The 14,989-nt window shown below is 41.5% G+C and overlaps 1 protein-coding gene across 9 annotated transcripts in view; it reads right to left on the bottom strand.

The window, feature by feature from the left end:
- Positions 1-14,989, bottom strand: part of MGA (MAX dimerization protein MGA) — a 63,785-nt gene that overhangs the window by 16,257 nt on the left and 32,539 nt on the right. For 7 of the 9 annotated variants that reach the window (XM_037396240.1, XM_037396235.1, XM_037396234.1 and 4 more), the window contains exons 13-17: positions 13,240-13,760; positions 11,485-11,782; positions 9,120-9,755; positions 8,244-8,543; positions 5,090-6,786 (exon numbers count right to left, since the gene is read on the bottom strand). In XM_037396240.1, coding sequence (XP_037252137.1) covers positions 5,090-6,786; positions 8,244-8,543; positions 9,120-9,755; positions 11,485-11,782; positions 13,240-13,760 — 3,452 coding nt within the window. The remainder of the gene's footprint in view (positions 1-5,089; positions 6,787-8,243; positions 8,544-9,119; positions 9,756-11,484; positions 11,783-13,239; positions 13,761-14,989) is intronic. The other 2 variants (XM_037396239.1, XM_037396241.1) reach the window with 2 other exon arrangements.

The raw sequence follows: 14,989 nt of genomic DNA, 5'->3' as shown, positions 1-14,989 counted from the left end.
GGAGCTACATGGCACCACTGCTACCCAAGACAGCAGGACAGTGACAGTCAGAAGACACAACGTCCCCGGGACCTTGGTGAGGTCCAACCAAATACTGCTGGCAGTCCAGATCCAGAACACGTATGCAGGGGCTACTGAAATTGTGCCCGAGTTAAGACTACATTGCATTTCAGCAACTTCCAAGCACTGTCTCTGAACAGTACACAGCTTTGTTTCATGGCTGTTGCGTGGCTCTGTATGCCTACAGAAACTTAAGAAATTTAAGTTCCACTATGTAAAATCTCACCTGAAGAATATCACTTAGGCAAACAGCCAGTGATTTTTTAACAACTCCTCCTCACACTTGCTTTACTTGTTACAGACTTTATCAAGATCCAGTTTCAATGAACAGGAGCAACTTTTTGGGTGCATTTTGTCAATGAAGTAATTTTGTTCTTAAGAGAACAGATGCATCCAAGTTGTCTTTAAGTCAATTCTGCAGCTTTCCCATTGAAAAGCAGAGACTAACCCATTCACACAAGGTCACAGAAAGGCAGGAAAATCCAAAAACACAACTGAAAATTCCCAAATTCTCTTAAGTGTCCTTAACAGGTATGCCAGGGTTCACAGAGTGAACCAGATGATGCACTAGAGGACCCAGATTGCTGAAATTCCAAAATTCCTCTACTGAGGAGAACATATGCTTGACCCTGGAAACAAGTCTACTAACTGGTAAGAATGGAGGGAAGAGAAAGCAAAAGAAAACAAGTTGGAAGATACCAAAATTGCACCATCTCCCCAGACGCAGACCTTCTGTTGAGCTACGACAGGTGTTTTAACACATAGCATAGCTGCTTCCACAGCCTTTTTTTAATCCTCCCCAGGGCCTGATGAGAGAAGGAAAAGCATCATAAAGCCAGAGGGAAAAAGCTGGCTAAACAAAAATTATTCAAAGATGCTATTTAAATTACAGAACTACTGAACAGATACATGCCATTATGTTGAAAATATTACTTGCGAGAAGTACAGGGTTACTCAATTTTAACAGGTCACATTTTATGACAACATAGTTTTATTTCTTTATACCTAGAGTACTTCTAATTTTTGCCTGCTCTCCTTGGTCATCTATAAAGCCTCCGGATATTTTTTCCGGCTTTTCTGTTTTATGCAGTATCATTGCTGCAATTCTACATGCAAGAGATACTGATTTCCTTCGGTGGGCAGGACTGCTCCGTCTAAACTACATTTGGACATCACTATGCTGCAGGGAAGGGCATCACGCAGCATAGTTCAAAAGATGCTACTATCCAGAAAGTGAGAAGAAAAAAAGCTCAGCAAGTTAGCTTACTGTAGAAACACTACCATGTCAAAGCTTTTGAGTGCTGACAAGTTACAGTGGGCTAACCAAAGGGTTGATATTAATTATGCAGCTAGACATGTTCTCGTGGTACCATGTTTTCTACATGTTACCATACTAGAAAAATGGCATTCAGAACCCAAGACATGGCATCTTATTCATGAAAGATGGGGGGGGTGGGAGGGATACAGAAGTAACAACTCTCCATTGCTCACCAAGAACTTCACAGTTTTAACTTTACAAATACTGAATGTGGACATGTGTACAACAAAAAACATTACTTCTTTCATTCTTACATTTAACAAAAAAAGGAAAAATGCTTCGGGGTGGCTAATCTTTCCTCTCTACCTCTGACTTGCTAACAACCGGAAAAGTATCACAATTGTGAAGATCATCAGAAATTAATATCTGCCTAAGAACAGCTACTCCTATGTAAGTAAGTACTGCCAATCTGACACTGGCTGAGCCCTATTCATAGCCTAGCAGGGCTTCTCAAGAGTGCAAAACTTTCAGAATTCTTCTGGAAGCCCTGCCTTTCTAAGAAAGGTAGCATCAGCCTTTCCACAGGTCCTGTTGTTACAAAACTTCTAGATGTCTTTAAGTTTGTAGAAGTAAAATGCCTTAATGGAGACACAAGAGGAACAATCCCACACTACAACAGAAATTCCAAAGCTGCTACAGAGATGTAACACTTTTCCCTCTCTGCATTTCAATGCCTGCTTCTAAGCTATCTCCTCTGACTTACCTGTCTGTTCCTGGCAACCCGTACCCCTGTTGCTGGCTCCCAAAGAGCAAACTGCCTGACAGCAGAGGGTCCCCAGTGACAGTACCGAGAAAAAAGGAGGGTAGATGACAATGGATGTTGTTAAACATTACCCAAGTAAACGCCTCATTTCTGGATCTGCCTTCCACGCTAGAATATCTGCAGACTTCACACGTGGTCTGTATCAAAAGCTCAGAGCATATGACAGATTGTTACAGCTTAAATTGTCCACAAAATACGCCACTTCCACTTTTTATTAAACTTACAATTTTGTACTAATTCATAACAGTTACTTATCATTTTAACATTCAGCTCAGAGAAAGAATGATTGAAAGGCACGTTTAAACAACATTTTAAATAAAACAACTTGCCAGACACAGAAGCTACGTTTAGCCTAGTAAATTAAACAGGACCATGGGACTCGATCTGTAGCATTAACACTAGAACAACCCCCGCATTGGTTTTGGCTTAAGCCAACAGGCACTCGTGAACAATTCACAGACACTGTCTGTGACTTAGCTCAAGCCAAGCAGTCATTCTCAAGAGGAAATCTGTGTGCAGTCATAATGCCTTGGAGATCAAGAGTTTAACATCACATCTCAGACCACCACACTTGAATTTGTTCAGACAACAGGTCCTGATATCGATTAGTTTGCCTATATGGTATTCTCACAATGTTTTACTCTTATCACCAAACCCACGACAATCAGCCCTCCTAAGCTCCTCTCGATGCAACTCAGGGTAGGAAATGCAAAAGAGCAAAGACACCATTCTCCCAAAGCTTCTCTCTTGTTGTTGAGTAGAGGAAGAGTCTACATGAGTCTCTTAAGTCAAGTACACAAAGTTAACACAAGGTAAGAAGGTAATTTGAACAGCATCAATACACAAAATTACGAACAATGAAGTCCTTACTGCATTGAGAACCAGTGTGGGGAAACGTACTAAAACAAACAGGAATACCTATGACATGTAAGCAGCAATCATCCTGACTCTCACTAGAGTTTTCTGGGGTTTCTAACAGCTATTTCCTGAGCAAGTAAAACCAGTCCATATTTTAAACTAGTAGTGAAAGAGCTGCCATTAGCATTTCCACTAAACAAAAGTATTAGTGGACACGTGTGTACGCTCTGCTTCTGTGTTTCCACTGGTTTAATGAAATAGATACACAGCCTCTAGGAGCCTGTTTATATGATCTGACTTCATACAGTCCGACAAACACCAGTACAGCCTGTCCTGTAAGCACTATGTTGATAAAAGAGCACATCCCAGTGAAAAATAACACCTACATACTTAAAACTGAATCCTCCATTAGGCACTGCCATGCTAACTTAACTTGCAGGCAGCACAGATCAACAAACCACGTTTTTACAGTCCTCCGAGGTCTCATTCCTCAGCTTTACTGCTCTAGAACCAAAGCTAGCTTACTCATGTTTGCGTGAGCTTATGGTGAAGACCAACCCTCACATGGCTTACCAAACCATGTTGGTCAAAACCTGCACAGCAAGCTTCTTCCAAAACAAAGGTGTTCCAATTATGTTCCAATTCTTATAATCTCTAACAATTATTTTTTCGTTTCACGATCCTTTTGCAGGACAAAAGAAAACACATCTTTAAAACATCAACCCTAATAACAGGCTGCTCTATGACCTAGACATTATTGTTGCCTTACCAACAGATTCCCAAGTCTACCTTGCCTGGAAAGTTTATCCAGCATCAGGCTAACCGTGGTTCTCCAAACTTGATGATAACTCTGCTGAAGTTATTGAAGGATAAACGAGTTGCCAAACTGCCACTGTGGCTCAAGACAAACAACTCCATTTTCAGCTTGAAAGAACTTCAAAAAGTTACATCCGCTTTCAGTTTCCTCACCTTCCTGCAGCTGAGATGCTATCATCTTGCCTGAGAATAGGGAGCTGGAATATGAACTGATTATAGTCAATTTTTCTGGAAGTTAAATAGGTTCTCTAAAAGCCAGAGCTGCAGACTTAATTGAGTCACTCTGGATATGGTTAGAAGAAAAAGTCGTCCAATTTGGTTTTCAGCTGCGAGAGGACTACATTAATATAAAAGGTCTAAAAGAACTATATACTTTCAAATGCCTGAAGACACTAACATAATCTCTATTATTAATTTGTTTGGTTTTCAATTCTTCTCCAGTTTAACCTTTGTCTTTCCACTTTTATCTCATCCCAAGAAGAAGCTATCTCATTTCTTATGTCCATCTGACTGATTCACAAACCCTCAAGTTCATAAATTTTAAGTAGCAATGCACTGGTTCTTAAGTTACATTGATATATAAAAAGTACATCAAGGAATTACATGTGGGATTCTTCTAATTTTTGGGTAAAATTTGATGGAAATTCTATGAGCATTAAAATGTAAACATAATTATACTAACTACAATGTTTTGCCCTCATTCTGTGACTTCTGGAGCAGTTGCTTTTCTATCAAATATAGAATGACAGCTTTCACATACTACTTGAACGTACCACTAAATTTCAAGAAGAATTTAAGCAGAGTGTCAAACATTCCTTCCAGAAATAAATGTTAACTCAGGGCTACAAAAATTAAGTAGAAGGAAAGAGCTTAAAGTAACAGAAATACTACGCTGGCTACTAAGTTTTAGGATCGTAAGTCATATATTACGAGGAAGCAAGCTGCTTAAGTAAATACCGGAGAAAGACAACATGCAATGGTTCTATTACAGCTTGCTCAATATAACTCCTGTTACCTGAAAAAGACAATTTCTAAAAGGTCACTACAATGCTACCTATAAAAGAGCATGCAGCTAAGAAGAAATAGAAGACATTTCCACTTGGAACCCCAATCTAAACTTTCTAAAGAATCTGAAGTCCAGAAAAGAAACATCACACTGGATCTTTCAAATCCATGAGTTGTGACACGTTAGTTGGTCAATTTAAAAAAAGAAACAAACAACAAAACCAAAACCCAACACCAGAAACCCCTTCATAAATAGTTAAAATGCTTACCACTTTTTCAACATCTACTTCCTCTTCACTTGGGAAGTCAGAAGCACCATCCAGCATCTCATCAGCAGAATCATCAGTTTTTTCATCCTCTTCATCCTCATCATCGTCTTCCTCCTCTTCTTCTTCCATATCATCAGCAGTTATATCAACAGTGGGCACGTACCCCTTTTTGTGATGCCTAGGCTCCTGTGCCCTCTGTTCTGGTGTCAGGAAGTCGCTTTTCTCAGATACATCAGCTTTGTTATCTGCCTCACTTTTATTTTCTAAGGCAGGTACAATGCTAGATATTTTGCTCCAAGAACTGTTGACATGCGTTACAATATCATGACCTGTTTTCATTGCTTCCTGAGGATCAAAAGCACCTTGTTCTTTGTTGTTACTGCCTGCTTCACCTTCCTTGGTACTGACGGCATGCTGTCCTCCTGAAGCATTATCCTGCTGCTCTTCCGCCGGACTGCTGTCAGACTTGCTGCCTGTTCTCCCTCTTATGCTTCCTGATTCTGTGCAGTCCGTGTGCCCCTTCCTTTCCGTATCTGGCTGCACAGCATCACCCTGGCATTCTTCTTTGTTCCGAGACAGTTCAGTCTCTTTCTGCTCCTCCTTGCTCTCCAGCTGCGTATCTTGGTCTTGCTGACCTTGTGACTGCCCAGAACTTGCCTGGCTGTGCTCCTCCACCTGTGTCCGTGCATCTCCTTCCCACTCTTTTACTGGTTTCCCTTCCTGTTCGTCATGTATTTGTTCCTTCCCGTGGTTCTTCAACTGTGCAGTCTCCTGATTCTCAAGACTCCGTGGGTGCGCATTATTACCCCGAGGAGCAACTGGAGGCTGCTGATCTGATGGCCCATAAACAGTTTCAGAGTTAGTTGAAACAGCCTCCACCAGAGTTTCAGAACTGACAGAATCCTCTTGCCCCTCAGAAGCCCCTTTTTCTTCCTCATCATTTGGCTTCTCGCTGATGTACGAATGGTCAGACGACACGACATCTGCAGAAACATCAGGCTGAGAAGAAAAGCTATCATCACACGAACTCTCTAGCACCTTGGAGTCCTCCTCTACCATCTCTAACGTAGCAGAATTTCTATCAGGTGTGGCTGTGCCAGATGCTGACTCTTCAACATTATTTGACTGGTTAACTGCCAATTCGTTTTCTTCTTGTTTCCTATCAGACGCTGTGACCTCAGACTCTGTAACTTCAGCATCATCTGAGCGTGAAGCCTTCTCATTTTCCTTCTGCTGAGCAGCACCCAACTCCTCTTTCTTGCATATTTTCCTGTAATCCTTCTTCATCTGAAGAGATGCAAAATGGTGCAGAATGGAGTTTGGCACAGTCTTCTGTCCTGGGAGCTGAAGTAAAGCAAAACTGCCAGACTGTAAAGGTATGAGATTAGCAGCCGTAGCTGGCAGACCACCTGAGCTGCAGTTCATTTTAGACTCAGAGGCTGTCTGATTTGTCACACTGCTAGCAGCAGGAGGAGAGATCCTCAGAGTCAGAGTGCCTGCTTGTGACACAAAACTTGTTACTGAAGGAGGAAGAGAAGATGCTTGAGTGGCTGTGTTGGATGTAGGGGATAACTTGGGTGCTGCAGCTTGTACAGCTGGATTTGCAGCAGGAGAAGTGGAAGACACAGAGGAAGTGGGAGACACAGGTGACTCGGGAGGCTTAGAAGGTGCAGGCAACCGGATTCCTACAACAGATCCTGTGAGGAAAACAGAACATCAACTAATACTTCCTCAATGCAATTTTTATTTTTTTTGGTTTTTTTAGTTTTTTAGTTTTAGTATTTGACGGTGTAATAGAAGTAGCTGGCATTCTCGGGCATCACAACGTAATCAGGTATTTGACCACAAGTTCTCAGTGAAAGAGCTGGTGCTGCATGAAGGCATATACATTGTTGAATTTTTGTACAGAACACCCCAATAAAACATGAGGTGGCTACTACAGAACTACCAGATTTAATGATAAGTTCTACCATTAAGATTTATAATCAAAAAAGGCAACTGCATTTAGTTAGAGCCCTTTGCAATTTTATTTTCCCATTTATTGGAAAACAGAGGAAATGGATTTTCTTTAGGACAAAAAAAAAAGGGGGGAAAATGAAATATTTGATTTAAAAATCCTTTTCTCCTTCTCAGAAAAAAGACTCCACAGAGAAAAACTGTGACAAACCCACATAATTATACCACAATCTTTTTCACCTTAATGAACTCTTCTGCAGCATTTCAGAACTCTGTAAAACAATGAGGAAGATTATTGCCAACTATTGGCAACTAGTTTCTCTTGTACAGCAAAAGCCCTAAACCACAAAGGAATTCAATGCACTTTTTGGCTGATTCTTTCTTCACTACACCTCATGCTCCAACCCCAACTAAGGCACAGGATTATTTTCTCTCCTTCCTACAGTTTTGCTCTGCTTGTTTCGCCTCTTTTCAAGACCACTCTTGCCTCCGTTTCCTCAGGATGCTTCATTATAAAAAGGGAGAACAGAAGAAAAATCCTCCTGGAAAGTAGGCATGCATTTAAAGTATATTTTGTTTACAAACATGTACAACAGTATGCTCAACAAGCATCCTACCTATTTTCTGTCAGATACTTGCAACGTCTTACTCTTCCAACCTCATCTTCAACTATGCACTAGAGAAACAGCTGAAAATCAAATTTATTTTTCTTCTCATGCTCTAAGGAGGAAAAAACCCCAGAAATTTTGTACTGTAGTGTAACACTTGAGTATCTGCTGTAAAAGCACTAACAAACCTGCAAACCAAACAAAAACAGCGCAGCACATCCAGACACAGGCAACAGCTCATCCATTTTAAAAGAATCTCCAACAAGAATGATTTTTGAATCACTAGAACAACAGAATTTCTTCTATGTTACGACAGTACAACGGGCATGGCTCTATTGCCACATGCACAGAACTCCCAAATTTTGACAATTTCGCTACTAACTGCACTTTCTGTATTTTACACCCGTAGTATTTAAGTTGTATTGTATCTGAATAATTACACGATGTTCTTCAACTACTCACTCAGAACCAAATCAGACACTGTTCAGTTACTCCCAGCAGGGGAAAGGAGCATCGCAGAGACACTTATCACACTGTTAATTTCTGGATAACACATTGGTCAGCCAAGAAAGAAACATCCGACTTTGTACCTGGATTGCGGAACATCACTGGCTGCACGCTGGGCTGGGCACCTGCAGCTCGAAACTGTTGCAGAGGGACAAGCTGAATTATCTGCCCATTAGGATGTCTGAACAGGTTCACACCACCAGGGCTCCTGAGAGGCTGAAGGATCATCCTCTGCCTCTGAGCAAGCTGCATGTTGTTTAGAGGTCGCAAAGCAGGGGATGTCTGATGCACTGGAATCAGCAACAATCGAGGTCCTACACGTTTCTCTGCTCCAGGAGACATCTTCTGGGGAGTCTTACTTACAGCCTGTGGAGTAGCATCTTCTAAAAATTAAAAAGTAACACAAAAATCAGCTTAAGAGAACAGCCTACAAATAAGGCATTACCCTTAATGAAAACAAGGGCAAATATTTTGGAAACAACCAGATCTCTTTAAAAAATTTGTTTCGAAGTATTTATTTTTATTCACAGAACATACATAGAACCAACCAGGCCAAAAGTCTTTTTCACGCAGTTCCATCGACATTTCTCAGCCATGACTCAGAAGACTTTCACGTTAATGATGAAAGGCTAATTCCATACCTACTTCTTGGGACTCTATGCCAACTGTGAAATTCTAGCATTTCATGGGCCAAGAAATGAAGTGAGACTTCCAGCTCATTTCATAGCAGTCAGTGACCAGATAGCTACATTTTTTTCCTCCTCTACTGGCTCAGGCTGGAATAAAACAAGCAACTTAAAAGAGATCATGTTTCTTATCCTATTTTGGATAGAAGGGTGAGGCAAACAGATTTGTATTTAAACTGGGGGCTACAGCTGCAGACTGTATTCTCACTATGAAGGAGGCAGCATAAAAAAAGGAAGATTTTGCAGCATTAGCCCAAAGCACCTAAGCCTTACCTCTTTTTGGATTCAGAGAAGGACTTGAATTAACTCCTGACAGCATAATTGGAACAGAGCTAGCAGAAGAAGTTGGTGTGGTCACCACAGATGTAACTGTTGCAGTTGTTGTCAGTACAACTGTTGAAGTGGATGTTGTGACAACAGGACAAGTAACAGCTGGTGGTGTTACCACGGTTTTGGGGAATGACACGGCTGCTACTGGTGCAACAATCCCTGTTGCTTTTGTTACGTTCACAGTAGCAGTAGGAGGGGTGGATGAGGGAGTAGTACCAGTGTTGACTCCAGATGTTGCCAGAGCAGTTGTGACCGTAACTGCAGGAGGAGAGCCAGCAGGTTCATTAGCTCTTGTCTGACTAGGAGTGGTTACAGTAGACACTGCCATATTGGTGCTTTCCACAATAACTGGAGAAGTGGTGGTGGCTGCAGTGACCCCAGGAGAAACCGTGCACTGAGCTGGAGATGGCCTTGAGGGAAGCACAGGAGCAACCACCATTATCGGCGTGGGCTTGATACTGAACTTCTGCGGCCCTGACAGAGGCTGGCGTGTGCTTGTTCCAGGAACCTTCTGCTGTAGAGCTCCAGCTTTGTTCATCACAAACTGTGTGAACACACCACCAGGTGAGGGTCGGGCAGCTGTAAATAAAAACTTGCAGGTCAAAATCTTAGTAGATTTCCTCTGCTTTTCATGAGGTGCTACAATTGTAATTTCAGCATGAATTTGAGCCTCCGTTTCCTTTGTACCTTGCAATTAAATTGAAACTTTTATGGCAGTCCTGAACATGCCTTACATACTAGAACTATATCTGCTTAATTCCACTTCTAGAGATTTTTGTTGCATTTCTTCCTGGCCACACAAAAGAATCGGGTCTTGAGGGGTTGTTCTTTATCGTCAAAGTAGGAACAGACAGTTCTAATCACAGTACAGAAAAACAAACACCTAAGTGAAAGGATGGGCTCAAACTATTTTCTAAACCTCAAATTCTTCCTGTAACAGTTTGTGTGATCTTCCTCTTTTCACTGCCTCTTGCTTGCCAGCCCCCTTCTACTGTATCCACATCCTACACAGCCGGGGGGAAGGGGGCAGGAGGAGGACAGAGTTTGCCATCTCCCCTTCTCATTACAGTGACAGTCGTGCAACTGAGGACTGGATGGGAGAAGTTTAACCAGAGGGAAGCAATTGCTATTGGGAAGATCCTTCCCCTCATCCCATGCTCTCTAAAGGATCAGAATACTGCATCTACCTCACTCCAGATGCCTACAGATATGTACAACAGCATAGAGATTATGGAGCAAGCCCAAATGCTGTAGTTATTTACATATATAGCATTTTTAACGCAGCATATGCCAGAACACTTAAATCATAATATGCAACAATCACTTCACCCATCAATGAAATGCAGACAGCTCTTTAACACTGCAGAAACAGACAAACCAGGAAGTTTTATTTACAGGACAAGAAAAACAACACACCCATTTACATGGCAAAGAAAATTTAGGCAGAAAGAAACAAAACAATCAGAAATTAAAGTTTTGCCAGGACACAGGTAACATCCTTTTCTCTTGCAAAGCTTCTTCAGATCTTTAATGTGTGGGAATATGTGGATGGGCATGAGATATTTTAATTATGTATTTTTTTAAACTCATGCAAAATGTAATAGGTAAAGACAACTTCCTCTCTTGCCATGCTGGGGTAACCATTTCAGTACCAACTCAGACACAAGTACCACATGCTTCTTCCAATTTTTTAATTTATCCCCCCCCCGCCCCCCCCCCAACTCTAAGTGCTGACTAAGTCCAACCCTGTTTAGCTTGTGAAATCCAAGGAGATTACAGGCTGGTGTGGTTACTGGCTGCACACCTGTTGTTTCGCTAATTCAGATTTGGACCATCTTGTATTTCACTGCTGCTTCATGCATCTTTGGTGGACACAAGATTTCCAATTTTAAGTGCAACATCATCAGAAAAACTAACAGTGAAGAACCACAGATTAGAGTGATCCTTTACTCATTTTATGTTAAATCGATGCTTGATGAAAAGCAATTAAAAGTCATAGTAAGGGAACTCTCCAAACAAAAATCCAAGCTTAACATTCAGCGTGTCTCCATCCACTGTTCCTTGTCTCTTCAAAATACGCTCTAGTAGCATTAATAAAATAACTAATAGTCAACATCTGTAATCTTATTCTGAAGTAAAAAATAAAATTTTCTGCTTTAAAGAGGTTATTTATTGCAGAGGCAGTTTAGGTAGGCAATGCAGCCAAAGGCAGCATGCACTGTCGCACAGAAATCAACAGCAATGCTGTACACTCACTTTTTACTTCAGCTTCACGCAATTTAAAACACAGTAATAAGTTCCAACCTACCTATCTGTCTCTGTGCTGGGACATGGGTTTTCAGAGTCGTCACAGTGGGGGTTGAAGTAGTGCTGGTGGAAGATGTAGTTTTGGGAGTTGATGTTGTGGGCACCTGGACTGATGGTGTCCCAGAAGCAGCTGCTTTAGCATTGGATGCTACCTTGAAGATCACAGTACTGAGGGTTGAGATATCAAGTACTGTGGGTCGCAGCCTGCCTGTGATATAAGCTGCTAGCCGATTGGCGGGATGTAATGCCCCCATCTGTCCCAAAAGCAGTTTGGCCTGAGGATACCTTTTATCATTAACCTGAAAAAAGTGGAAAAGGGAAATTTTGTGAAAAGAATGCTAATTCACCACCTCTGGAGAGGCGTTTCATTCCATGGGACTTGTAAGTGTCCTTTTCAAAAAACCACTGCACTTCAGAATGGGAATGCCCAATTTCCTTACTGCCCAGGAAAACTTCAAGCAACTCTTGTATCTTTGTAATACAGATTTTAGATGCTACTCAGAGTCGTGTAGAACCACAGAGTCCAAAGCAGCATGTGAAATCACTGAGGTGGAGTGAAGCTAGCGCCTGTATTTCCTGCCCCTTACTTCTGCTAGAGTCCTGAATAAAAACAGGTTCCCAAATTTGAGGACAATTTTGGATAAAATGCACAAACCTAATTAACACCTGGCATCACAGAAGAACGAATATTTATGTCATATACATTGGGGCAAAACTCTAAAGAGCTTTTAAAATGTTTACCAGCTTTTTTCTTATCCATACTGTCATTTGATGCCATAATTGAGGTACGATGAATTGACTAACTTCAAGGTCAGTTTCAGTTGTAACTAAACAGAACTTCCTGAACGTCAGGCTTTAAGCCTAGTGGTCAATGGGATGTTTTGGTAGTGTTGCATTTTACTTTCAGGTTGTTTGACAATACCTTCTAAAATACATTTCACACGCTACTAAATAAGGTCTTGACACTCTTTATCGAACAACTTTTAATAAAAGTAAGAATTCTCCCTCTATTTTTCTCTCTCCTACAGCTTCTCTTTCTGAGGGTGCCGCATCTGCAAAGCGTCATGAAAATACATTTTACTCTCATTTTCTAATTCATATGCTTTCCCTGAAAGTGGTATTACTGTAACCACAAATACCTTTGGATAAGAAAGATCTTCATCTTAGCCCTACCGTTCCTACCACCAATTCGTAGTATCAGGTTGGCAGCATGAAACTGCAGGGAAAGGACTCACTTTGAACTAAGGATTATGAAGTCTTTTGGTGAACACCTATAGTCTGCAAAGAGGACGCAGGCTATTAGTGAAGAGTAACAGTAAGCTGTAGCAAAAAGGAATTTTATGTTTACAGTTTCATTTTACAGTTTTGTCCCAGTGTACATTTCCTCAGAAGATATTCTTTATGTGGCCTCTAACTGCCATTCATTTAGAAGTATTACCTGACAAATGCAATCTGCAGGGAGTTTTCCAGAGCACCAAAGAGATGCTGAGAGATTCTGCACTTGAGCCACCGAGACCCAAACGGCCCAAAGGATAAACTAAACCATCAGATTTCAGACTTCCTATCAGATTTCCTGTTATTGAGTTAATCTTGAAAGGGACAAGCTTACGGAGAGGCAGGAATGCCACCTGATATTATTTGCCTGGACAGGCAAAAGACTAGGTAGACAAATTAAAGAACGTTCTCCCCTTCAAGGAGTTCTGGGATACGGGATGAAACTGAATCTAATCTCCACAGTAAAGGCAGAGGGACCCACCTGAATCAAGCCCGAGGGGCTCATATTAGCTTTGCGTTTGTAGACGACCAGCTTTCCTGCAGGAGAAACCCCTGCATAAAAAGGCAAGCCTTTGCCCCCATGCAACTTCTCCTGCAGTTTGTCCAATGTGTCTGCCCGCAAGAACTTTAGATTTTCTGGGTTCTTGCGTGATGGCACTCCACTATCAGGAGTCTCCAAGACAGATGTCTCAGGCTTCTCGTCCTTGTCCTGGTAGGACGGCACTGAAATTTTCACTCTGGAGGAGTAGACAGGAGGGTGGTTCTCATCCTGGGCCTTGTGTTCCGAAGCCAATTCAATAATGAAGCTACCCACTTTGAGGCACTGTGGTGCGTTACTGTTGATATTCTGTGATAAGATGTTCAAGATCTTATTGTGATCTTCCTCCAAGTTGCAGTCAGAGATAATCTCGATAAGTTTGGTTGGTTCACCTGGAGTGGTGTGATGAACATAGGAGGTGGAGGAAGAGTCCCCCTCACTACGGGAAGACCACCAGCTTTTCTCTGAGAAAGAATTGAAATAGGTTTCTGCAATACTATGGCATTTTAATCACCTGGATATTCAAACAGTTTCACTCTGCCCACACCTCCACCCTTGTCTCAGCTGCAGGGCAACAACAAGTATAAGAACTGTTCAAAGCATGACTTCCCCTTGCAGAGTTTCACAAGCAAGCAAAAACTCACTGCAAATCTAGTTCAAATCAAAATTTCTCACAGTTCATTCCCTGCAGCCATACCATCTCAGGTTGTATCCCATTGCATCACAAGCTAAACAAAGCTGGGTTGTTTCAGTACACAGATGAAAGATCTCCAAGCAACACCAACATGCAGTAGAAAGCATCGCTGGTTATTCAAGAGATGGCACTTTTCTTTTGGAGTCAGAAAAGGACCAGTGTCCTATAACGGCATGAGGGGCAAACATGCCACTAGCAGAACTGTCTTTCGCAGAAGATGTATAAACAGAAGCATGACTTTTTGCTGTCAGAGATCCAATGCCACTTTTTTGCAAAACTGTAAGGATGTTGAGCCCTGTGTCCTGGCCATTTTAATTTCACCTACCAATTCACCAGCATTTTCAACTAGTTGTATTATTTTTCCATTCCCATCCTTAAATGTAGAATGTGCTGTTGTATACATTAAACAGTGAAAACAATTCAGCTCAAAAAGGCAGCTATATTTCATTAGTGGATGACACAATGCCTCTATTATATGTCTCATTTGAAAGTTCGTAGCATGATTTGGGCCACTTCAGACCGAAGGAGAACACAGATTTCTATCCTACTTCCTTATGAACTAGAAACTCAGACCCAGTATATATAACATAGCAAAACTTCAATTCAACCCTTCAACTTGAACTAAAAGAATTCAATGTTAAACAGCTCCAAATAAAGTGTAGACTATCCTTGTCCCATTTGGTTCTATGTGGAGAACGCGAGGATCCCTCCCTCACAGTACCACTTGGATGCTTATTAATTCTTCAGTAACTACAAAGTAATACCAAGGGGGGGGGAAAAGGGCAGGGGGTGGGGGGATGGCAACCAACCAACCAAAAACCAGTGATCTCCATTCCTTCCCAAGTATCTAATTATCACCCTTGAAGACAAGTCTGCTGTGCAGTATTACCTTTTACTGCTAAACAAGCTACTGCAATACTAGTTACTTTAACCTTAGAGCAACACCAAGTACTGGACGTTCAGTCAGCTGTATCTCCCACACGACACACACAGACAACT

Source organism: Falco rusticolus, chromosome 7 (assembly GCF_015220075.1).
Source record: "Falco rusticolus isolate bFalRus1 chromosome 7, bFalRus1.pri, whole genome shotgun sequence".
NCBI classification, from domain to species: Eukaryota; Metazoa; Chordata; class Aves; order Falconiformes; family Falconidae; genus Falco; species Falco rusticolus.
The sequence above is the reverse complement of the archived record's forward strand: the minus strand, read 5'-3'. Positions and strand labels throughout refer to the sequence as shown.